At 40.1% G+C, this 26579-nt stretch overlaps 1 protein-coding gene across 1 annotated transcript in view; it reads left to right on the forward strand.

The window, feature by feature from the left end:
- ANO10 (anoctamin 10) overlaps positions 1-26579 on the forward strand; it is a 154096-nt gene that overhangs the window by 43008 nt on the left and 84509 nt on the right. Inside the window, 1 exon segment of the mRNA XM_033132854.1 lies at positions 526-654. Coding sequence (XP_032988745.1) covers positions 526-654 — 129 coding nt within the window.

Raw genomic sequence — 26579 nt, forward strand, 5'->3', positions numbered from 1 at the left:
TCTGAAAACTGAAGTTCTATGGGTGATTGGGTAAATGCTGCTAGAAAGGAATTATTCTAACTAGTGCCTCAAATATAGTTCAACCAGATGTGGTGTACCAGATCTGTCAAAGTAGAGGACAATTTTACAAAATAAATTCTATTTGAAATTATACCTAATTATTTTTCTATGTGAAACATTTTCTCTGGTGGCCCTACCTCAGCTTCTCTTTAGATATGAGCAGAGTAACTTCAGCAGCGTAATCTTCTAGAATGTATTCCAAATTCAATTCCCTACAACCTCCACTCAGAAAGGTAGAAGATGTTGCTTTGGGATTTTTAAGCCAAAGGTATCTAAAATATGTTCTAACAGTATGGCTTTTTCAAGCTAAAGAAAATATAGCATTATAGAGAAGTTTTAAGTGTACTAGGAATGCTTAGAACTAAAGAAAGTCTTTTTCCTTGATTTTAGATAATGTGAAAAAGGATGAGGAAATATGGAAGCTGGTCATTGCAGTTTTTCATTTCACGTTCTTCTCTCTTTTAGTTGGCTTTTGAAACAATGAGTGTTATATCTGTGGTCACTAACTGTGCTCTGATCGGAATGTCGCCACAAGTGAATGCACTCTTTCCAGAGTCAAAAGCGGACCTCATTTTGATTGTGGTAGCAGTGGAGGTAAGTGAACATTTAAATATATTTTCAATAGTTTCTACATCACATGCCTCTGTTATTCTAAAGCATTGATGTCCCTGGCTGTCAACGACTGGTGGTTTAGCAACATGCATTTCTGAGAAGAAAGCAGAGCAGTTCAGGTACTGGGGAGACATGAGGATTAAGGCTCTACGTTCTAGGTTATTGCTCAGGTATGAAAACTAGTCACCGTGGTGCAAACAGGGAAGTGACTTTTCCACCCGTTGTGCTGGCCTGTCCGGTATTGAGTAGATAAATCCTACTTGAACTCAAATCCTGTAGATTTAATATGGTGTTTTTTTTTTAAGTCTATTCTAAGGATCTGTCACTTCTTTCTTAAGCAAATAAATCCTAAGAAATGTTTTTTGAGAATGATTTAAGTCTCATTTGCAACAGGTATGGAATTCATTGTGAAACACTCTAAAATCGCCAACTCTACTGCAATGTATAGGAGGACTCATAATTTCACATACAAAGTGAGAGTTGGCTGTCTCTGTACTTTTTAGGTTTTCATTTTATCACATTTCTGAATACGGATTACTGTAACATCATGCAGATGGAGCACTTACCAATCACAAATGGAACAATTTGCAGGAAGTGTTTTGTTGCTAGTGATTATAGTTGTCAGGAATATTGTGACCTTTTATTTTTAAATACTTAAAAATAGAACAGTTGTGCAAAATTGTTATAGCACAATTTAGCAGATGAGGGAGTGGTGATTCACATACCTGAGGCCTCAGGACGTAGGGCTGACCAGAAGAAATGGCATCCTGAACTTGTGCATTTCCAGGAGTGGCTGAAGAAATATATCCTGCTTTGCTGTATTTGCTATTTTACAATGTTGGATAGGAGTGTGTGTTCGTGATGGGGGCCATAGGTAGAATACGCCTTTTGGAGAATGATTTTAGACAGCAGTGAGTAGGAGGGGAAAGAATGGCGCTGACAGATAAAAGTAGGTCTGTTTTGAATTTTGTGAATTGGACAGGATTTTGGAGGGCTATTTGCAAGGCTAATTTATTACCTGTGAAAGTGAGAGAACAAAACGGAGGTACCTTAGGTTAGACGGGGGATGGCCAGCTGGCCAGGCTCACAGTGTCCCTTCTTGATGCAGGGAATGGTCCTTAACTTGGCAGATCGAGGAGCTTCTTTGCCAGTACACCCAGAGCTAATTAGGCTTTGGGACTGACTGACACCGAAAACTAATGAGACTCACAAGGGACCGGCCAGAATGCCAAGTAGTTAATTTACCAGAAGGAAATACTTTTCCAGTGACCGTAACAATCAGTGTCCACATGAAAGTGGAATTGGTTATTAGAAGATTTCCTGGTAAATTTAGAACCAGATCAAGCGGAGCGTAATAGTCTTGAGAGGCACAGAAAACCTGCAAACCATCCCTACCTGCAAACCAAGCAGAGCTCCGTTGCAAGCTAGAGCATGGCGTCCACCGCCAGCTTCTAAGCAACGCTGGAGACTTCAGTCCTGCGTGCTTGTTGATGTTGCCGTCACTTTCTCTAGATTTCTGGCTGGCCCAGTCTTCCTGTGTGTTCCCATTGATTAGGCTACTGCTTCTTTTGGCCTCTTCTGACACCATTCAGAATGAGGATGAGGGGTGGGGTGTGTCCCCTCGTTACTGCCAGTTCCAATTGGTATTAGAAGTCCAGGTTCCCCGCTTGAATTTCATTGTCACCGGGTTGAGTGGGGGTGTTGGTCTTCGTTACAGCTGGACAGGATGGGAGTTCTGGCTCCCCTCTAGGCTTCCACGGATACCTCTCCTGCTGGGAGGATGCACAGCCCTCATTACTGCTTCCCACCTGGTCTCCACTGACACTCTGACGGGGGATGGCTTCCCTACTGCTGGGTGCCTGTGAAAGTTCTGACTTTCCACTAGGCTTCCTGTGACACAGCCCCACTGGGAAGCAGAAAGGGAACCTTGGAACTGCCAGGTAGGGGTGGAAATCCAAGTTATGCACATGGTCTCCACCTGACAAGATCAGGGGGCCGGGGTATGCTAGTTACCACTCAATGGGAATGGAAAACTGGGCTTCCTGCTGGGCCTTTTCTGGTGAGGTCGGACCCCTTGTTAGAGGCTGGCAGGGGTCTCTGGGAACTTGTTTGGCTGGGTGGGGTTGGAGCCACAGTACTTCTGTGGTGTTGGGCTGTAGCAGGGTGGTTCCTGACTAACGTTCTGTATCTACCTGGAATGCTCCTTTTTCTGTCCTTTGGCTAGAGAGAGAGAGAGAGGTCAGGCTTTTGTTTGTTTGTTGTTGTTGTCTGCCCATTTTCATTTCTGGGTTGCCAGCTTCCTCAGCACTTAATCTGGGATATATGAGGTAGAGAGGAAACCCTGAGAACTCACTCCCACATTGTTCCTTAGGTCCTGGAGTCCCTAGTCAGTCTGCCTTCTTTCTACCTTTCAGTCTTCTTATGTTTATTTTGTATGCAATGCGTATGGGTTTTATTTGTGCTTAGCAGGAGTCGTAGTGAAAAGTACTTCCACTCTTCTCAGAAGCAGAAGTCCTCACTTTCTTGTTTATTAACCTTTTTTATCTTTTCAGCTTGGACTTTGGCACACACGAAGTCTCTCTTTGGGCCTGGCTAGCACACTTATTCATTAGGTTCAGCTCAGATATCACTGGCCTTTCTGATTCGTCCACCTCAGCTAGATCTTTCTGTTGATCTCATGAAGCCTCTATTCGTGTCCTCCATAGCATTTATCTCTCTTACAAGCCTTGTATTTGTAGGTCTATTTATTTAATGTCTGTCTGTCCTGTGCTCTGTCAGCCTTGTGACAGCAGGGCCATGGCCCCTGTTCTATCTCAGTAAACAAGGCTACTCCCTAAAATAGTGACTAAAACTTGGTAGGTATACAGTTCAGTGTTTAGATGAAAGTTGAATTAATAAATCAAGCTATTAAAAAGAAAAGGCATTTCAGCTGTTCTTATTTAAAAAGGAAAGATGGATGGATATTATTCCTTTATGATAAATTCATATTCAGTATTAATTTTGACTACGTTTGTTAGTTTGTAACATTTTCTGAGTTCTGCCACAAAGTGGCGAATGCTTCTCCATTTTATTCCTTAATTAAATTATACTCCGTCAATATTGAGAGCTGCTCTGTATATGATCCTGGATCTGGTGCTAAAGAAAGACAAAGCTGTCGTTTTATTTTTGTCCTCAAGAATTCTGCTTCTAAATGTACTTGAGAAGATGTGCATATTTAACACAAACGTGCACATACCCACATACATATATAGCTTAATACATTTATGTATTTAAAGATTTATTTGTTTTTACTTGACTGACTTTCATGCATTTGAGAAGACCCTAGCTTTGGTTTCTAAACTGAGGATTTTGTGTGTCAGAACAAAGTCAAGCTCAGAGAAAGTGTTAGAAGTAATCAGAAAATTAGTAAGTTAGCTAATTTTATTCTAGTGTTTCTGAGACCTGTGCTGAATGCCATCTGTTCTTGTAATGAATCCAAAAAGTAGAAAGTTTACAAATAAATTAGGAAATATAAGTTTTTGGTTTATTACCGTATAAGTTTGTAAAATCATACTGAAATATCAATTCGGACTGTTACAGAAAAGTCATCAAAATCATCAATGGATCAAATCAACATGTTTCTGTTTATAAGAACTTTCTCTTTGATCTGCAATGTCTTGTTAAATAGGGGAGTAAAATCTTGAAACTATATTTTATTCCTATTTTTTCCTGCAATTTAGATAAAGTTTTACTGTGTTTCCCCGAAAATAAGGCCTAGCCGGACCATCAGCTCTAATGCGTCTTTTGGAGCAAAAATTAATATAAGAACCAGTCTTATTTTAATATAATGTACGACCAGGTCTATAATATAATATAATATAATATAATATAATATAATATAATATAATATAATATAATATAATACCGGGTCTTATATTAATTTTTGCTCCAAAAGACGCATTAGAGCTGATGGTCCACCTAGGCCTTATTTTCGGGGAAACACGGTAGTATCTTTGGAGTTTAACAAATGTTTTGCTAGTAGCATATTAAATAAATAGCATATTGTACTTTCTTATATTCATTCGTGTGCCCCTCTAAAAGTAGAAATTTCACTAATTCCAAAAGGCCATAATAAATAAGCCATAAATATATATAAAGTAAATTCTTGTATAAATTTTGAACATCTTGATGTAAAAAACAATTTAAGATATTTTAAAATTTTACTTTCTCTAAATTAAGTGACATCTAAAATACATTTATGCGATTAGAATTTTTTAACAAAAAAGATGGAAAAGGTAACAGTTTTATGAAGTTGATGTTGAGTTAGTGTTCTCATATTTAAATTGTGGATAAACTCGTAATTTCAGTAGCTTCTCTGGGTCACATTTTTGAAACTAGGAAACTTTAATTTTTATTTAGGTTCTTTATTTTTAGGGTTTTCTTTTAAAACTTGATTTAGTGCAGCACAAAATTGAGTAAAAGGCAAAAATAATCATCAGCATATGCCAGTAACTCAATGTCACGTTAATACAACTTTTGTGTACTTACTGCCATCTAGTGTTGCCTTTAAAAACTAACGAATATACGATGTCAGAGGGGCAATAGATTGGGGGGGGTTATCACTTTGTGAGGGGTGAAATGTCTAACTAGTGCATTGTTTTATACACCTGAAACTAATTAAAAAAACCTAACGAAACTTTTTTATTATTGTTAGTTTCAGGTGTACAAACAATGTAATAGACATTTATACCCCTCACAAAGTGATAACCACTCCCCCCAATCTGCTACCCCTCTGACATCATATATAGCTGTTAGAGTTCCACTCACTCTATTCCCTATGCTGTACTCCACGTCCTGTGACTGTATATATTAAATTACAGTTGACATTCAATATTGTTCAGCTTCAGCTTCACGTGTACACTGCACTGGTCAGGCACCTACCCCATCCATGAATTGTTCTCCCTAATAAGACAAGTGTCCATCGGATACCTTATAAAATCTTTACAACATTATTGATTATATTCCGAAACTTCTCTTTTTTAAATATAAATTTAATGGAATAGCATTGGTTAATAACATTATGTAAATTTCAGGTATGCAACTTTATAATATAACATCTGTATTCTCTGTGTGTTCACTTGAAGACCGACCAAGAGAATAAAATAGGCTGCCGATGTGTGAACCAATATGATGGAACCATATGAAAATGTTTTCTAGGTTAAAAATAATCAAATATTGTCAATGTCATAAAGTCCAGCCCACAGGATTAAATCAGTATCCAAATAATTTCTCTTAAATAAAAATCATCATCCTCACTTTTTAGATAAATGTAGTTCCCTTCTTTGGTGTAATTTCAAGCAAAGGATCACTATTTTAAATGCTGAATTACACAAAGATCTCCAATTCCCCCCAAATAGAAATGTCTTAAATTCCTCTAAATAGCAAATGTTTGATAATATTTCACTTTAGTATTAAATGCATTCATGATCTTATTTTAATTCTAAACTTGGCAATATGTTCCAGTCAAACATATTGAATACTAACAATTCACCTACTAAAAGTTGTTCTTTTTCTGTTCTTTCTACTAAAAGGTGCAAATGAATGAACTACTCACCCCAGAAATTACACTGCATTTCTAATTGTTGGGTCCTAGTGACCAGCAAGCAGTCTGCACTATGCATGTTTAATTGGTAATTTTAAAAATATCACTTAATTGCACTTTCTTTTTTTTTTTAATAGTAAGGTGATTTTTTTTTTTTTTTTTTTTTTTGTAGAGCTGCTTATTAACAGAATTGGTTCTCATCTGTTCGTAATGACTAAAGGTGTCTTCTGGGAATGGACTGAGCCCTTAGGATTCTTTTATGCCTTGATTCACATGGTTTATTTTTCTATTTAAAAAAAATTAGTTTCAGACTTAAAAGTTGCAAGCATAATACAGGTAATTCCTCTATATCCTTTATTAAGAGTCACCGTGTTGAACATTTTGCCACACATCTGCTTGCTCTCTCTGTCTGTCTCTCAATTGATTTATATTTACATCTATATTTATATCTACACATGGATATTTCAAACTATGGAGATTCTATCCCCACACTGCCTTTCAGTGCATAGTGGCCCTGGGACAGTCATCTTGTCTTGTAAGTCTATTTCTTTGGTGGCAGGTTAAGGCCAGTGTAGCTCCCTTGGCCGGGATGCTCTGAGGAGTAAAAATGACACGTGTAACCTTAATCACAAGTGTCCAGCATTGAGCAGGTACTTAATAAAATACAAGTCTTGTTACCACCCTGACAAGGAAAGATGTAGCCAAGATGGTTCACGTGAAACGCCAAACACAGAGCTGGGCCCTCGGTCGAGACACAGGGAATGTGAGCTGCCGTTCTAACTGGCTCAGCGATGGCTGAATGAGGCTTCCATTATGTTTATCGTCTTCATCATCATGATTGGTTAAGGCAGCGTACAGCATCGAAGTAGCTTGTGGTGTCAGCTTCAGGAGTTAGCTGAATTCACAGCTCAGCTCTTCCTCTTAATCTCTGTGTGTCTTCGTTTCCTTAGATAGACACGAGGGCATTGGTAATGTAACAAGAAGTCAGGGGCACTAGGTCTGACACAGAGGAGGAGGTGAAAACATGGTAACAGTACCACCATTGCTAATGAGTTAGTCCGCTCGCCGTGAGCTTCCATCTGCTCGCTGATGCGTGTGGTGGGCTTGGTCGTCCATAGTAACACTGGATTGGTTTTGTGTATGTTACCGTTTATTGTTTGTAGGTTAATCCCCCTCGCTTAGGTGCCTGCTTCCGTTCTGTGATAGGATTCCTTTTTCTTCTCTCTTCCTGGTCTCGTTCCCACAGCTGAGTCCAGCCCTCCCTCCGTGGTACCCATCCATCACCCATCACGTCTTGCTGATTCTGACTTCTGAATCCCCGTGTAGTTCCTCTTCCCTGTTACCATTGCCGTGGTTGGAGCTCAGGCTCTCACCATTTCTCATGTAGACTTACCTTCTTTCAACAGCTTTATTGAGATTTAATTCACATACCATATAATTTACTTATTTCAAGTATGCATTCCATGGTTCCTCCCTAGACGTTTACAGCAGACCCTCACTAGGTTTTCATGCTCTCTACTTTTGGAGTGCTTATTCCAAAACAAAATTCTGATCACATTTCTCCCTTGCTACAGTCCTTCAGTGAATCCCCATGGCTTATAGAAGAAACGCCTCTGGCGAATATCAGATTCTGTACAATCTCCTTTTCCCCTTCGCTTCCCTTGCAGCCCCTTCTGCCCCTGGGCCTCCCAGAGCCCTTCCCGCAAGTTGCTATTAGCATTTACTCAAACTGGAGAATAATCGCGTGCTCCTTCCACTAGACTTAGCTTCCTGAGAGCGTGAGCCGAGGACAAGCACACAATACATACTCAGTGACTGAGAAGTGTCCCTTAAATTACTTTAACTCTTTGTTCTCAAGTGATTAAACTATTGCTTGTTAAGTGTTTATTAATGAATGAATGAGTCACATATAGTTTTTTTTTCTTCAGTGAACTTATAGTTAGTGGCGATTATTGAAGAATTAACTTCAACCTTATAATTAATGACTTCGATGTATCTTTGGAAGTATACTAACACATCCCTTGGGTAAAATATTAAAATTATATTATTGATAAGAAAAAGTGAACTGAGTTAGGTGGTATTGCACAGTGGTTAAGAACGTGGGCTCTGGGTTCAAATCCTGGCTCCTCTTTTGACAAGTTATGTGTCTTTGAATGAGTTTAGTACCTACATTTTTATGAGGATAAGTGAATAAAATGCACACTGTGTGCTTTCTATAGTGCTTGGCAAGATTAAATATTCAGTATTTGTTAGTTACTGTTATTGTTTCAGAAAACATATCTTCTCATACTAATCTCTTCATCTAATTGAAAGATCTGATTAAATTCTGAGAAATCAATTAAAAAACATGCCTAGAAAGGATCCCACAACCAACTATTCATCTGGTCACCTGTTCCCAGTGTTGGAACATGTGTTGGGATCCTGGAAGGGTAAATAGGGGTTTTGACTTCTGCATTAGGGTACTTCGAATGGAGTTCTTGAACTGGGTTTCTTTTTTCTTTCTTTGGTTTCGTCTATTCCTGTGATAATCTCAGTAATTTTCTGGTCTTTCTCTGAGTTATCCCCCTCTTCAATTTTATCCAAACGAAACATTGCTCTGTGTTCTCTTAATTGTGTGGGAATAATTAAAGGACAGTCTTTCCTGAGCTCTAGCCCTGGCTTTAGAAATGCTCACTGCCAGAATCTTTTAAGAGGTGAGTCACAGTGCAGTAGAAAGCCTCTTTTCTTACCTCCCGCCCCCCACCCCATGGCCCAGCTCTCTGCATCCCGCCTGGCTGGCATGGGCTCTCCCAGCCCGTGGGTGGGGGCCACGGGGAAGATGTTCCCTCGTGGAGTTAAGTGCTCACCAAGAAGCATGTTGTTCCCAAATGTTTATGTGTGGTATTCTTGTTACTGTAATTGGCATAATTTAATTAAATGGAATGAAAACTGATGAAATGTGTGTGCTGAAACAGAGAGCCGTCATTTCTGTGAAACCCTCTGGAAAGACTCCATAAAGACAAATCACTATCAGATTGGGTAAAGATGAGGCAATTAGAAAAGATTAAGGAAAAATCATAAAAATATGGACAGCTTCCAGATTCTGTTTTCACATTGCTTTACAAGTGTCTTTGAGTTTTCACTCTCCTTTAAAGAAAATAAACCTGGGATTCATCGCCCTTGTCTTTTGGGTGTTATTTATGCAGGGAAGACCGTGAGGATCTCCGTCACCGGATCCTAGTCAAAGGAAAGGCCTTGGCGCTGCACTAAAAGACTTGCAAATAAATGCACATTTCAGTGTTTGCTAAAATAAAACATTAAAATGTGCATTTTTTAATGATTCCTCATTTTAGCTTCAAAGGGGCACACCCACACACAAATTGAGCTGGGCTTGAATATCAAATTTGTATTAATAGCATCATAAACCTTGATATATTAAGGTTTGATATGTTATGGATTTGGTGAAGTGGTATCAATTTGACCAGTGCATACTTTTTCTAGTCATTGTAATATATCATAATTGTTCTTTTATTGTTACTTCTGTTTTCCTTCTCCCCTCTCCCACTTTATTCTGTAGTTTAAAAGCTTCAGAGGGGCTTTCGTTTGTTTTGTAGTCCCCCAAGGTGCCATATTGCAAAGACTGGATTAAACTAGAAACTGTGTGAGAGTATTTTGTAGACTCCAAGGTGCTTACAAATGTTAGATGTTGATATTATCACTATAATTTCTTCCTAATTAATAAAATGTGTTCCTAATCCCATTGTGTTACAAATGTTACTAAAAACGAACTATTTCCAAAGATGTTAAAAACGATGACAGGAAGGGAAAGGAAGATTGTGAGTGTTGATTACTTTCTAGAAAGCAGCTTATCACATGTTTTAGTTAAACACCCTTATCTTCCAACTGAAGGAATATAAACACCATGTTTTACACACATACACACATATGTATGTGTGTGTGTGGATATGTGTGTGTGTGTGTGTGTGTGTGTGTGTGTGTGTATTTTTTATAAGCTAGGCCTATTCTGAATCTGAGGATCAAGTTTTTCCTCTGGCAGCTTGAGCACAAGATGGAAGATGAGCTGCAGAATGGAAAGGTTTGATTATCCCCAAGCTGCTGTCAGTGGCTCCAGCTGTGACCATTTCTACATGTGCAAGGAAGGTTGTAGTGCTTCCATTATCCTTTCCATTTCAGCACTTCACGTAAAAACTAATTGGCACCATCTGTGCTAATAATTAAGTCTAGATCGATGTAGTCATTGGTGCATAAGGAACTCAGGTTGAGGGAGTATTTCACAACAAAAAGGTGGTAGGATTGGAACAGAAAGAATACAGTTTATTAATATTCTTTTATGGTGATCAGTTGTAGAGAAGGAACCACGAGGAAGAAGAGCAGTTCTCCGATAGGTCAATGATATTCTTCCACTAGGGGTTTAGGGCAGACATAGGAGCCTCTGGAGGGCTTAGGCCAGCCTATGGGTGGAGTTCACTGCTTGGTCTTTGCTGTTAGCCTCGTCCCATAGATTGTTGTAATGTGCATCCAGTCTAAATGTGGATGTTAAAGTTTACTGAGGGTGGTTGTCAGGGATTAGGAGTAAGGTGAACGTTTGACTACAAAGGTACAGCACAAGGGCATTTTCTGGAGCGATGGAATTGTTCTGTATCCTGATTATGGTGATGGTTTCATAGCTCAGTGCAGTTATTAAATCGCAAAGAGCTGTACACCCAGGCAAGTGATTGTTTTTTACTCTATGTAAATTAAAAAATGAATTTTAAAATGTGTAAAAATTTATTGAGAAACATGTTTTGGAAAATCTTTTGTTTGTGACCCAGATTATGTCTACACGATGAAAGAAGTAATTCTTTTCCCCCAACATTAATTAAGAATGAAACAACTTAATGCCAATTAATCTAAAATTTGATTTTATATAGCAAGTGGCTCTTTTCAAGCTCCAAAGAAGATTTCATAATTGGATTTTTAGAGATTTGCTAAAAGGAACATGTTAAGAGAAGTAGGCTTCTTTGGCTTTTCTTTCTTTGAGCCCTCATTCCTCCTTTTCAACATAAAAAGAGCTGCCCATCTTGATTGTTGTTTTGCTGATGGGAAGAAATTAATGAGGTGAGCCGTAGTTCTCAGACATTTGAGAATTCACTGGTCATGCTTAAAAACAAAAATGGTCAAGTGTTTTATGTTTTGTTGTTTTCAGAATATGGGTCACACAGAAATGCAGATAATTGTGTGGAAAGTAATATGCTGCTGCTGTTAAGCCTTTTAAAGGTACAATGTGTTCTTCATGTGCTTCTGGAATCAGCAGGATTTGTAGAAGGACAATGGGAATCAGCACAGTACAAGTGATCGAGAATTCCAATGTTCTAATGAATGAGGAATTAAAGTTGATGTCAATTAGCAAAGTCATTAAAAACCATAATGTTTGTATTTGATAATTTTTAAATAAATAGATAGTTGAATATTAAACAGCATGCGGCTGTAGTCAAAAGGTAGAATATGTGTAATCATGATAATAGACTTTTTTGTGTGTGTTTCTGCCTGTAGTTTATTAATAGTATTGCACATTTAGGTTTTAGTTAAAAGAATATTCAAATTTTGCCTTGTAGATACATATATGCCACTTAAGTTTGAGACTTTTTCCATGACCTAACAACATTAGGATCATGTTTTTGAATGTTTCATGTGTGCTAGAGAAGATATATTCTCTATTATAAGCATATAATGTCAATATCTGTATCTATTTCTCTGTAAGCTCTACCCTATTAAACATATTGTTTAAGTCTTCTAAATTATTACTTACTTTTCGTCCACTTGTCTTGGTTTAAGAGTGGTGTTAAAGTCTCCCATTAAATAGTGTGTTCCTGTTACAAAGCATCTACTGTGGTTTCTGATTAATAAATGTAGTTGCTATGTTATTTGGTGCATAGAGATTTATAACTGCTATACAAAGTCAGATAATTAAGTTCGCAAACTTGTTGCAATGATGTTGCTAACCTTTTTTGATATCAGAGGGATTATTCATTATGAATTTGTACCAACTGGACAAACAGTTAATCAAGTTTACTATTTGGAAGTGCTGAAAAGGCTGCGTGAAAAAGTCAGACGACCTGAAGTTTTCACCAACAATTCATGTCTCTTGCATCACTACAATGCACCAGCTCACACAGCACTGTCTGTGAGGGAGTTTTTAGCCAGTAAACAAATAACTGTATTGGAACACCCTCCCTACTCTCCTGATCTGGCCCCCAATGACTTCTTGCTTTAGCCAAAGATAAAGGAAAAGTGAAAGAAAGACATTTTGATGACATTCAGGACATCAAGGGTAATACAATGACAGCTCTGATGGGCATTCCAGAAAAAGAGTTCCAAACTTGCTTTGAAGGGTGGACTAGGCACCGGCATCCGTGCATAGCTTCCCAAAGGGGAGTACTTCAAAGGTGACTGTAGTGATATTCAGCAATGAGGCATGTAGCACTTTTTCTAGGATGAGTTCACGAACTAAATTGTCAGACTTCATATGTCTCAGAGTTGATTGGTCCAGATCACAGAGATATGGAGGGCCCTTTCAGTACAGTTTCAGGTCTTCTTTTATTTCTGGGACATTTTCTTGAATAGTTTTTAATATTGATTATATTACATTGTTTTGTTTCAGGGTCTTCAGTTATATGTATGTTGGATCTTCTTTGTTCTTCTTGCCTATCAATCATTTTCGTTCATTTTGACATCTCTATTTTTGTCCTCTTGTCTTTTTAAGCCTTTCTTTGGTGTCCCATATTATATTTTCATTTCCATCTATTCCCCTGGCCACTTTGTGAAGTACTCTTTATTTCTAAGATGATTTTGTCTTTTTCTTAATTTTTTACTGTGTTGTCATTCTCATTTCATATCTTTCCATTTGTTTGATATTTCTGTTCTGAGTTTTTATATTTCTTATTTGGAGGTTTTATTTCATATCTGTAAATTTAAGATTATTTGGCTCAGGATCGAATATTGAGTTATTAATTTTCATCTGCTTCATGTTTTGTTTATTTGGTTTTTGTTTGTTTATTTTTTATTTTGGGGGAGAACAGAACCAAAAATTGAAATACCTTGATTCTCAATATCTTATTCTCATAGACTGTTTTATTCTCATAGTAACTTTGTATAGATGTTACCTGCCATGATCTTTTTGTTCATTTTGAAATGAATAATTTGCTTGGTCTAGCAATAGTCACTGTAGTTATTCTAATTTATATTATACCTAGTTCACTAGAAGATCTCTTCTTGTTAACGTAATATATAACATCGAACATATCGTAATATATCTACTATATTATCTATAAGGAGCATGCTGAGCATGTTTTAATAGCTTAGTTGGAAAGGGGCATTTTGAAATTGAAATTTTATAAATATACAGTTGTTGAACAAACTCTGAAAAATTTCCCAGAAATTAATTGTGCTTATGAGTCCGTATGCCTTTGACTTAAATGCCTTGTAGCTTTTCCCGAGCCATTAAGGAGCAGCATGGTGTGTGCGTGTGTGCGTGTGTGTGTGTATTATATCCATTTTGTATGCCACATATATGCATATATACACATGTATGTATGTTTTTCCACTACTGTTGAAGTCAAAAAGTAAGTTAGAAATTATTTTCTACCCTGAGAAATTAAGGGACTTCTGCTGTTACTGCTTACAGTAGGGCTGGAATAAGAATATAGATGCTATATTCTATAATATTTATAGGCTATTTAAGTAAGTATTCAAAATATTTGAGAGAGCTTTTTATTATAATGTAACATACACATAGCTACTGGTTATGAGTGCCCAGCTCAGTGAAGTGTCAAGCAGTGAACATACTCGTAAGACACAGAACATTTGAGCAGAAGCCCCTTCTTGTGTTTCCCAGTCACCACCAACCAGAAGTCACTACTTTCCTTACTTCCGTTGCCATTTCACTTTGCCTCTTTTAACATTTTTGTATAAATTGTATCATACAGCATGTTCTCTGATATATACTTGTATTACTCCAGTCTGTTGAAGTTGTTTCCCAGCTATGGTGCTTCTTCCCTGACTTGTGAATTAATCGTTTAGTGGCACCATGTGGATGTGTGTGCCACACCTGTCCCCGGCCGGCAGCGAGCCCCAGTGCTGCACAGATGCTTCCAGCACGATGAAAATAATCACAAATAGTACATCTCTAAATCCAGAGAAGAAATTGTCAAAATGATGGCTAATTAGAGAGATTAATAAAATATGAAGCTATTTAAAGATTTGGTGACTGAACAGAACAATTAGTATGTTGCTAATTCCAAAAGGGAATCCAAAATTGGTAAGATAATTTTACAGCCCATATGTTAGTCATATCCCTCCCCTGACTAAAGAGATAAGTTGACACTGTTTTAAAAGCTTCATCATTTTCATCACGCAATTGATTTTATTTCCCTAAGTGTGCGGATTTTGATGACATTTTTAAAAACTTAATCCTTTCTAAGTATATTATGTGAATGTGCTAGAATATATTGAATGTTGTCATTTGAAAATAGGAATGTTATCATTTGAAAATTCTGTTGTAGAACAAACAAAATAAATAAATGCGAAGTGGAGAGATGATGTTGACACATGAGAGTGGCAGCAGACCTTTAGATTTCTGGAAGGGATGACACTCAGAAAACCTGATGTTTGACGTGACCAATCTCCAGTATATTCTCGTTCAATTGCTGGCACTTTGATATTGAAAACACAAGAAGAAACGTTTGCAATGGAGAGGAACAAATGTGGAAACTGGGCCTCTGCTCTTTCTAAATGCATCAGCTCCCTTCTCCTGCCACCAGCACTTAATGGGATTATTTTAGTAACTGGAAAGAGGAAGAGAAGAGAGATAAAATGTTTTCCCCAACGTAATAATTCCATTCCCTCTACATGACTTCCTCCTGACCAAATGTGGTTAAAGTGCTTTGTGATGGAGGAGAAGGGAGGTTCACTGGCCTCTGACCATGGGGTTGGCCGTGGGGCGTTCAGCTAACAAATATTTGGGGGCTTTCAACACCTTGTGCTGAGCACTGACTTAGAAGCTTGACAAAACTGCTTCTTAAACTATTCTTTGGATTTTTCCCACCAAGAACTCAGGTCTTCAAAACTGGGTAGAAAATGTACTCTTAATAAGAAAATGGTTTTGCTGACACAACCATTACAGAAACTTGAAATTGTATCTGTGTCTGTGTGGAGAGCAGCTTGAATCATGGGAGAATGAATGAACATGGCCCCACACAGTCCTTGTTTTGAGATTCATGACTCACTTCATTCTAGAGATTCATCCTTTGGCTGCTGTGAGAGATTCACCTCCTGACTTTCTTCCTCCCCGTTTGGCTGTTCCTTCTTTACCTTCTTCCTGGGCTTCTCTCCTTACAAGTCCTCATGGGCTTTCCACTATTTTCAGGATTCAAGTCCACATTTCGTTTTGCAGGCCCTTTATGAAATCACGCAGCTCTTCCCACTGCTCTCCTTCCTACACTGTAATAGTATTCAGCTCCTTGTGGCTTCTCCAAGGGACTGAGCCCTTGCTTGTGTGATACTTTGTTGTAGACCCTTTTCAGGCATATTTAGCTTAAATTGTTAATTTTGCAAACTGGTTTGCCTGAGGACATGGTGCTGTGAACATGAGTCATTCACTCTGATCATTGAGCATCTAAACCCCCTTCCTGTGTCCAGAGAATCTCTGACCTTATGAGGCAGAGTCCCATCCTCCCCCTTCCCACCTCCAGTCTGAAGCAGATAATGTCAGTCCTTCCTTCCAAGCCTCACTTCTACTCACATTCTGCTGCCTGTGAAAATCAGTCATGGCCATTAGGAGACGACATGGCTAGTGGGAGGCTGGGCGGTATTGTCCAGCTGTGTGGCCAGAAGAAAAAGGAAATGATGTAGATGTACAGCCAGCCATCTCTGTTACGAGGAGGTTGCTTTTGGTTGTTCTTCTGGGCCTTTGCAGTTCTGAAATTCTGTTCTGTATTTGCTCTCCCTCATTGAGTCCTACAGTCATAAGAACTGGAAAGAAGTGAGAGCAATAACACTCAATTATCTTTTCCTTGGACACTAAGAAATAAAGTTCAGCCAGCAAAGTTTACCTCGCAGCAATCCTGCTTGCAAAACAACACATTCAGTGATCTTGTGAACGTACCTGTGTGCCGAGGTATGATGCTGCCCTGAGACCACAATGATCTCTGCTGATCGCTGGCCTGTTTCCATGTGAGCTGAAAGGATAAACGTGGTTCGCATTTGTGATACAGAAGCTATACGAAGCTTGTGATGATGAGTGAACACTAACTTACAGGAAAAACCAAACCAACAAACCAGTAATGGTTCAGAATGAAAACCCGATGTGTGAATTAGATTCCACCAAAGACCTCTGCAATGGCCGTCAGAAAATTGGGCATCTCCACTTCGGCACCAGAGGCTCCTCCGCTCAGTGACAGGCTCACAGGAGTTCCTGTGCTCATCCATCTGAGTCAGTCTCTTGAGGGCATCTGTTTTGTGAGTATGGGGTATGGATTGTCAATTGAAGAAGTAATACTCCCACTGTGAGTTTGTAATCTAATTGTAATGTGCTCTGTGGATATGATTACAGAGATGGATGGAAGCGCTAAAGAGAAGGAGAATTCAAGGGGTGTTATAAACAAGACAGGGTGGTGTTCATTTTCAAGAACCTGCATTCTGCAGTGTCTTGGGGGATCTTGCCTGGATATGATATGACAGAATCCTGAGCTTCTCGATAATTCCTCTCACCCCACAGCATAATACATCTGGTTTCTAATGTGTTTAAAATTCATGCCTTTATTTCAAGTTCTGTGTATAAGCTAAATGTTGCATTTTTAGAAACCAATCACAGAAAGACTGTGTAATCCAGTGCTGGCTGAAGTGTGGTCTGCAGACTAGTGTTAGTCCACAGGTGCACAGTGAGATAAGCGCAGAAACGGAGGGTAAGCATTCGGGGACCTCTAAGGCAGTTTGACATTGTGGTGACATGTAAGCATGCGGCCAGTGGGCTCATCTTGTTGAACAAGTGTAGGCCAGTTAGAGGACCATTCAGTTTGCATGGTGAGCCGCATGTGGTTACATGCTGTATGTGCTTGTCTGCTCTCTCTGCATAATAAAATACCATAGACTGGGTGGCTTAACCAACAGAAGTTTATTTCTCACAGTTCTGGAGGCTAGACGTCCAAGCTTCAGGGGTCAGCAGGGTAGCTTTCATTCTGAGGACTCTTCCCTTGGCTTGCAGGTGGGCGCCGTCTTGCTGTTTGCTCACCTGGCCTCTTTGTATGCACGTGGAGAAAGGGAGAGAGAGAGCTCTTTGGTGTCTCCTTAGAAGGACACTAGTCCTATCAGATCAGGACCTCAGTCTTCTGACCTCATTTAAGCCTAAGTACCTCACTTGAAGAACTGTCTCCAAATCCCGTCACACTGGGGCTGAGGGCTCAACATCTGAATCTGGGTGGGACACAGTTCAGTCCGAACACTGTGGGACCATGTACAGGTCCACAATGGACTGGGAATTTAAAAAGTTGGTCCTTCACCACAGAGAGTCTGCCAAGCTCTGCTTTAGACATAAAGGGGGCTCCTTAACCCAATCACAAGTAAGTAGCACCAATATAGAAGCAGGAAACTTTAGGTGAAAACTTTTAGGTGAAAATGTTTAGATACGTATGGAGTTTATGGATCTTCACATTCAGTAAAATTGTTTTGTGTGAAATGTTGACTCTTTAGAAGAGATTGGATTAAAAAAACAGAAAAGATGTATTGGATGGTTAATTCCTACAGAGGCCTGGGCTTACGTGTAATGTGATTACAGTGTGATGGCTGCTCTTGTAGCATAGCTGTCCTGTCTGTGCAGCCAGCTCGTAAATCTGTGCCTCCATCTGCTGGCTCTGCCCTTCGGGCTGTCTGAGGACACCTCCCCATGGCTGTTCTACAGGCACCACCGTCTCAGCCTTTCGGAAGAGAGCACAGCATCCTCCTTGGGACCCCACTTTTGTGGGTCCTTCTTTCTCTGTATTTTATATCTCAACAAATGGGATCGTTATCTTCACCGTGACTCACTTTGAAACCATAGAAGATGTTTTAGTTTTCTTCTTTTCCTTTGGAGATTTCTCTGTCTTCCACTGCTGATTCTGCCTCCAGAATGCTTCCTCTTTAATCCCCGCCTTGCGCCAGGCTGCTGTTGTCATGCCTTGTTGGTGTTCCAGTGAGCGCCTCACCGCTCTCCCAACTCAGTTTCTTCCTCTACAGTCTAATATTTGTAAAGCGTGGTTCTGTTACTCTGGTATCCTTTTGGAAAACATTTTACTTTTAACCTATTTGTGTCTTTATATTTCAAGTGTGTTTCTTTTAGGTAGTATTATGATTAGGTCTTTTTTAAAATCAAATCTGATAATCTTTGCTTTTTAGTTGGGGTGTTATAGCATTTATGTTTAATCTGGTTATTGATATAGTTAGATTTCATTCTGCTATCTTGCTATGTATTTATTATTTTCCCCATTTGCTATTTGTTCTCTTTTCTGCCTTCTCGATTTATAGAGAGGGGTGTGTGTGTGTGTGTGTGTGTGTGTGTGTGTGTGTGTGTGTTTGGTGGGGGGAAGAGTGTTCCGTAGTTTTTCTCCTTTGTTGGAATTATTAGCAACAACTCTACTTTGTCATTTCAGTGGTTACTTTAAGGTTAATAGAGCACATCTTTATTTGATCACAGTCTACCCCCAAGAGATATTATACCACTTCATGTACAGTAGAAGAACCATACACTAATCTGCTTCTATTTCCCAATACTGAGTCAAGATCCTCTGAATACTCTCTCTGATGACCCGTGAGTGAGGTTTTCCAGTCCGGCCATTGGAACACACACAGTTCTCAGTCCTGTGTGAGCACCGATCACTGTTCCCTCTAGGCCGTTCAGATGTTGCTTTCCTGGACCTCAGGTAATTTACTCACACGCGTGTGCTGGTCGGCACTGCCTAATACCTGAGGGACACGGTCTGCAGACAGCCCAAGTTGTCGGTTTCCATGCAGCATTCTGTGTGTTCTGTCCTGCAGACAGTTGGTGCTGTGTTCCCCCCCGACTCCCACCGCCACTCAGAGTCTGCTGGGCTCCACCTGCACCGTGGCCTGGAAACTTCTCTAGGCAGAGAGCTGGAATGACCTTATGTCACCTGTTTCCTGTCTCTCGGGGGTTATGGGCCTTCATTGCTATTTGTCCAGTGTCTTGAAAACTGTTGTTTTATACAGTTTTGAAGGTTGTTTCAGGTGGGAGAGGGTAATTCCATCTTGGCAGAAGTGGAAGTTGCCCATCAGGGTATTTTAAAGAAGTAAAATATAATATTTTTAATGAAGTTCAGTTTGTAAGAAGAATGAAAATAAAACCTTTCCCATTTCCATAAATGCCAACTCTGTCTTTCTAGTTTCTAAGGCCAAAACCCTGGAAGTCATCCTTGACTCATTGCCCTCCAACCCCAAATCTAAAAATCTTCTTTATTCAAGATGTGTCCAGAATCTGACTCTTCCTCACCACCTGTCCTCCTGGCATTGTGGTCCAACCACACTTTGTGACTTGGGACAAATCACTGACCCTCTTTAACCTCTACTCCTGGTCTGTAAAATAGTGTGTGACAATAATACCCACCCTTAAAACATTGTTATTGGCGGAAAAGGAAGTCAGTATTTTTAAGTGCTTCGAACAGTGACTGCTAAAACTTAAGCGTTATACGGATGTTCATTAAATGAAAAGGGGCAGGTCTGGGATTCTCTCTTGTGTCTGCCTGGCCCCTTCTGTCTTACCTCTGCTTTCCCACGTGCCCAGAGCTATAGTCAGTGCTGGGAAATAGGAAACAGCGTGAGGGTGGACCCCTTCCCAGAAGACACTTGCCAGTTAGTTGGGTGACAGAGCCCAGATGCATGAAGCCAGAAGTAAATCTGGTGGACTCATGCACAGACATAAGTGAGACGTCATGGGCTGCGCCCCACCCCCTCTGCGACATGTCTTAGTAAATGTGTCCAGGGGCGGGGGGCAGGTGTCCTCCTCCCATCAGGGTTCTGACCCTTCTCCGCTCTCCCCGACAGCTTACAGCCTGGGCCGTCCTTTAAGGAGAACACTGTTGGAGCTCGTGTCCCCTGGGTTTATATGGCAAGACTGTGTTTCTTTCCAGTTCAGCCCTTCCTTGTACCACGGACCTCACTGCCATGTGTCGGGCTGCCCAGCAAAATACTTTGGAGGGGGCCGCGCCCTGGGGCTAAGAGTGGGCAGTGGTCTGGAGGCTCCAAGGAGCCAGCGCCCCAACCCCCACGGGCACAGATTTAACTGCACAGTGAACAGCCCCCCACACTTTAAGCAGTTTCTGAGTTTAAGAGGGCTTTTTCTCCCCCCCAGAGAAGACTACAGGCCACATTCTTGTCAGACTACAGACACAAGCCTCTCTGATGACACTCTAGGGCAGGGGTGTCCAAACTTTTTTCAACGGTTTTCACCCAGGGCCATATGCGGTAAAATGCACAAACAGCCGGGCCACTCACTCGAGGTGAAGGACGTATTGCCTCACCTGGTTTATTTAAGTAAACTAAATATATTTTTGGAATTTGCTGCGGGCCAATTAACAATGGATTGCGGGCCGCAGTTGGCCCGCGGGCCGTAGTTTGGACCCCCCTGATCTAGGGCATCAAGGCGAGTTCAGGCTGTACCTCCTAAAACTGAAAGTGGGGTGCTAGACATACGCAAAAAACAAGCGAATGTCCTCTGCCTGACTCTGTGTATCCACAATCATGATTTACATGTGAAGAAAGATGTTTACGTTTATTTTATAAAAGATTATTTTCAGGCCGAGATAGGGATTAGGTATTAGACAGACATTAATTTAATATGGAAGAGTTTATGCAGACTCCACTCTCAGGCTAAATAGAATTGGAAATGTCAGTCTAGAGCTAGGACCTTGTTAAAACATTTTTCTGAGATTTTGCAGAGACTGTCATATCAATGCATAAATTGATATATGGACTATATTTTGTGAATTTTTTTTTTAAAAATCTAATTTGTGTTACTAGAGCAGCAGTAACAAAGCTAAACAACCATAATGTATAAATAAATTATGTTGGAAATATAATAATGCTCACTTTTTATTCTTTGCATGTTGCACTGCATTCTTTTATTGCCATTGGCTCTTTTTGCATTAACTGTCTTTGTTTCACTTAAAGCTGTGGGCTTTAAAAATGAAATCATTAAACTGGTCATGAAATTCTGTATGTTGCTTGTAATCATTCACTAACCGGTCACATGAATTAAACTGTACTATTCTTGCTTATTAGCAATTTTAATTGAACCATGAAATGGAGTAAGCATGAGGTAGTTAATTTTTGTCACCTTGAGAACAGTATGATTATACTAAAATGAAATATGGTTGTATTCTACTGTTTAAAAAGATAATCTTTTTTTCCAGCTAGCTGGAGATATGAATAGCATGCAGATTGTAAACTCTGGCTGACTTAGGATTGCTGGGGAGTTTTAAAATCTGATGGGTTTAATTAACCATCAATTGAATCAAATACACTTTCCAGCTCTGCAGACTAGCTCCCTTTCCCACAGTAATGTGTTTAGTTAGGCCCCAGAGACTCAGGAGAAGGGGCCTGTCAGACCACAGCAAGGTAATGACCTAATGATTTTTTTTTCACTGAAATTTTTATTGAGCTAATTGTAAGTTCACATGCATTTGTAAGAAAGAATACACAGAGATCCTATGTACCCTTCCCCCAGTCTCCTCCTCATCCAAATGGTGGTGTCACTAATTTTTATTTCAGCCATTCCAGTGGATTTGTATTGATAAGTGGTTGCGGTTTGCACTTGCATTTTCTGATGGCTAACGGTGTTGAACATCTTTTCATGGGCATGTTTGCCATCTGTATATTTTCTTGATTGAAGTGTCTGTTCATGTCTTTTGCCCATTTTCTAACTGGATTTCTTTTGTAAACAGTTGGGTTTTTAAAGTCCTTTATATATTCTAGATTAGCAGTCCTTTGTTGTTGGTGTGGTTTGCAAATATTTTTTTCCTCGTATGTAGGTTCACATCAACTTTCACAGAGCAAAAGTTTTTAATTTTAATGAAGTCCTCTCTGTGACTTTTTAACGTTTGGTCTTCTTTGAAAAAGTAAGGAAAAGTACCATCATTAGAATTATAGCATTTTTCTCTCTTAATTATTTTTATTCCTTTCTCTTCCTTCTTTCCCACCATTTTTGCTCTCCATTTAGCATCATAAGCTTTCTTTTGGTTGTGAACAATACTGTAAGTTATTGGGAACATTTATTCCCAACGTTCTTAAGTTCGTACCTTTGCCTTTTTCTCCTACCCTTTATAGACGTCTGGAACATTTCCTCTTTGTCTGGCTGCGGTATCTGTGAGCATGCGCTGTGACTGTTTACTCTCCCTACCATTCACATGCTACCTGGAGAATTGTCCTCCCTTCAAAACCAGACCCGAGTGCTGCTGGCCTTTCATCACCGTTGGCAGTGACAAGCGGCTCTCTAGAGTTCACAGAGGCGATGTCTCAGTTTGTTTATTCATTTTCTCCACCTATTCAAAGGCCGTCCCCATCCATCCGGATCTAGAGACATGCCTCTCCTTCACTGGGCCACCAGTGACTCTTCTGTACACCAGCTACCCTCAGAGCTTTGTGATGTGTCCTTTCCCAGTCCCTTTGTGAAGGGCTCGCCCTTGGCTGTGAGGACACCCAGGTGATGCTGGCTAGGCAAGTGCCCACCTGCCAGGGGCCAGCGGTGGCAGGATGGTGGGAGGGGTGCCTCACACACTTGCCCTGTGTGCGTGTGGTGCTGGTTGAGGAAGCAGCCATGGTGAAGAGTGCACCCTAGTCCCCGCTGAGCCCTGGACCTGGGCTCGGGCCTGAGCCTCCCCCAGCACCTGTTCTTCCCTCCTATAAAGCAGGGATGGCTGAGTATGATAGCCACCCTGCCTCCCTCAAAGGGCACATCAGACAAATCCTCACGTCCTTTTTCCTACCTTACCTGGACTCTGGTGAGAGAAGAAGGAACCCGGCGACTTTCCCTGCTGCTAGGGGTGCAGAGAGAAATGTGTTATCAACTTGGGTAAAAAGATAACAGTATCAAGTCCATTAGCAAAAAAAGCACTCCTTTTTTTCTTATGAAACTGAGGTGAATCTTCCAATAAACAGGAATTATAACTCATTCAGTTAATTCAATAAGGATTATTAGCACAAAAGTGTCAGTACCAGACACTTTTCTTGGCAGTGATGATAGAGCAGTGAACAAAAGAAAAAAAAGAAGAAGAAAAAGAAGAAGGAGGAGGAGGAGGAGGAGGAGGAGGAGGAGGAGGAGGAGGAAGAGGAAGAGGAAGAAGAAGAAGAAGAAGAAGAAGAAGAAGAAGAAGAAGAAGAAGAAGAAGAAGAAGAAAAACCTGTCTTCATGGAGTGTACATTTTAGGGGGTAATGAATAAGATAAATAAATAAAATATGCAGAACGTGTAAGTGGAACGTGCTAAGGGGAAAATTAAAATGAGGAAGGGAGATGGGCCGTGTCGTGATGGGGTGGTGGGTACAGTTTTAGGGAGCTCAGTCTGAGAAGACTTCCCGGAGAGGGTGATACTGAGTCAGCACCTGGAGGAGGATGCTGACGGGGGCCCCGATTGTTCAAGAAGAGCGAAGAGGCAACTTGTGGCTGCATCGAGTGAGCAAGGGATAAAACAGAATGAGATGAGTCTAGAAATGCAACGGAGGGACTGAAAGGCAGAGCGTGTAGGGCTGTTCAGGTCATGAGCAAGACTGACTTAACTCTAGGTGACATGGAAGCTGCCGGAGGTTCGAAGCAGAGGGAGGGTTGTCAGGCCTATGTGTTAATTGGATCACTCTGACTGCTGTGGTGACAGTTGAGTGTAAGGGGTAAAGGCAAAGGCACAGAGACCCGTTAGGAGGCCACGGCAATGATCTTGGGCAGAGAGGGCGGTGCCCTGGGCCAGAGTAGTAAATGTGGCAGTCGCAGAAGGGGTTGGGTTCCGGGTGTATTTTCAAGGATTTAATAGTAGGTTGCAGGTGGGATGTAACAAAAGTGAGGTATCAAGGATGACCCCCAGGTTTGACCTCCTGAGCAACTTAGAGAATGGAATTGTTATTCTTGAGATAAGAGCAACATTATGAATGCGCCATGACAAATAAGGTTTATTTAGTACTGGAAGAGCATTATATCTTTTTTAAAAGTTGAGGATTAACAAGTACACAGTAAAGTGCATTAAAGTGTGCTTCTTTTAATGTAATTTTGCCGGAACACTTTATCTTAAATATATTGTATTCATAAAATTTTTGGAGGGGACGTTTTTATTTTTGTAATTATTTACGTCTTAAATTCTTTCCCTTTTTTTAACTCTTGAGAAACAGTACATCTATCTCTGTATAAAATGAAACATAACAGTCCTTTGCTCTGCAAGGATCTTTCATCCTTACTATGCCTACTTATAACGTCCTGGCACTATAACCTCTGCCCTGATGGGCCATATTATTTTGTTAAACACAAATAAAAGATGTGAAAACTGCAGAATAATGACGGGGTTGAAACAAACCCCTCTGGTTGACAGTTTGGGTTTCTTGACGTTGTGTGTGTTTGTATGTCACGTTGTCCTCTGGACTGTCTGTCACAGAGTAACAGTGGTTTGGTTCTATGATCTGAAAGATGACTTACTAAAAACAGGATGTGAGGAAAATGTGATCCTTCATTCCTGGTGAGTAGGAAAGCTGATTGAGGTTTCGAAGCACAGGTCAAGTAAAGTGCTTTGATGTGGTATAATTTGGGGTTTCCCTGGTACCTGAGGAAACCCCCGGAGAGGATGACATCTCGTGAAAAATATATGCTCTTCAGTCAGTTCACTAATGAAATAATGTCGAGGGAATTGCGCCTGGAGGCAGCCTTCATGCTAAGCAGGACAAATGCTCTGATCATTTAAGCAGTTTTAATTTGAATCTCATTTTCCCATCGAATAAGTAATGTGAAAAAGGATTGTATTCTGACCAGGGATCCAATGTTCAACATTGTATAGAATTTACCAGACACAATGGATTTAGTTACATTTATTTTCAACTATAAATGGCACGCTATTTAGTGTAAAATTGCCACAGTATTGAGAAACCCAGTTACCAGTCACAGAATTTCATTTATGGTGACACTGTCTCATTCTGTACCAGAGAGCTGTCTTTGCTCTTGTGTCTTCCACCTCAGTTTTACAAAGCAAATCAGAGAAACTGTCACTGCACTTAGAGAATCCAGAAGAACTTCATTCCGATTTTTACCATCATCTTTGAAAGAGACTTCAGACTAGTTGGTAATTTTTTGAGAAACTGATCCAAGAATAATTTTCTGAAAAGACCTTTTTCTCTAAACTAGGTGAAATAAGCTGACTTTTAAAAAACAAGACCTCCCTTAACAATGGCAGAAAATGCAAACCGTCACAGGTACCAATTACATTGTCCATCTGTTTCATAATTGTTGTTTACATTTCTTAGTGGCGGTATTTCATGCTTCTTCTTTGGTTCCTCTGCCTTTGGATTTTTTGTTTGTTTGCATTGATTTTTTCACTTGTCGATCCCCAATACTTGATTGCATCATTATATAACAAGACTCAAAGCCTCAGTGCGGAAGGCAGCCAGACTCAGGTTTGCTGCACTATAAAAATCCTTCTCTCAGCTGTCAAATTGCCTCACTGGAGTGTAGTTTTTAATAGGATGCATGACTGTGCACTGATGCGACCTTTCTTTCTTTACATGACGGCACTGAAAAATTCATGCAAATCTTAACTGTCAGAGCAGTCCCAGCAGCCTGCAAACTTAGGCCAGGATTAGCCGAAAGCCTTTAGAACCTAATCCGTTTTAATTTCTTCAGAAATGATTCTGTAGCCTTTTGAGAACATTAATTGTTGTGGTTATGGTTACAGCTCACTTCTCTTTGCCTAATCCCGTTCTCTTTCCAGTGTCCCTGCACCACGCGGCTTAGCTGTATGTCCCCATCTCTTCATTCCTTGTTGCTTAAGCTTCTGCTTGATGTTGGGTGAATATTTGTAGTGACCTATTTGTAAGATTTGGATTTCCCAAGATGAAAAGGACTAGGGGATACAGCAGATAAAAATAAAGGATCAAAATCAAGTAGAAACTTCCTTCGAGTGTCTGAGGGTATTTAAAGGTGTTTTAAACCACTAGAGGGAGCCCATATTGTTCTGACTTCTACAGCCTCTATATTTGATTGTATGGGCTTGATTGTATGGGCTGTAGGAAAGGGTACCTCCAGCCAGAGATTGATACGTGCGTCATTTTAATGATCTT

The sequence above is a fragment of the Rhinolophus ferrumequinum genome, chromosome 17 (assembly GCF_004115265.2).
Source record: "Rhinolophus ferrumequinum isolate MPI-CBG mRhiFer1 chromosome 17, mRhiFer1_v1.p, whole genome shotgun sequence".
Taxonomy (NCBI): domain Eukaryota; kingdom Metazoa; phylum Chordata; class Mammalia; order Chiroptera; family Rhinolophidae; genus Rhinolophus; species Rhinolophus ferrumequinum.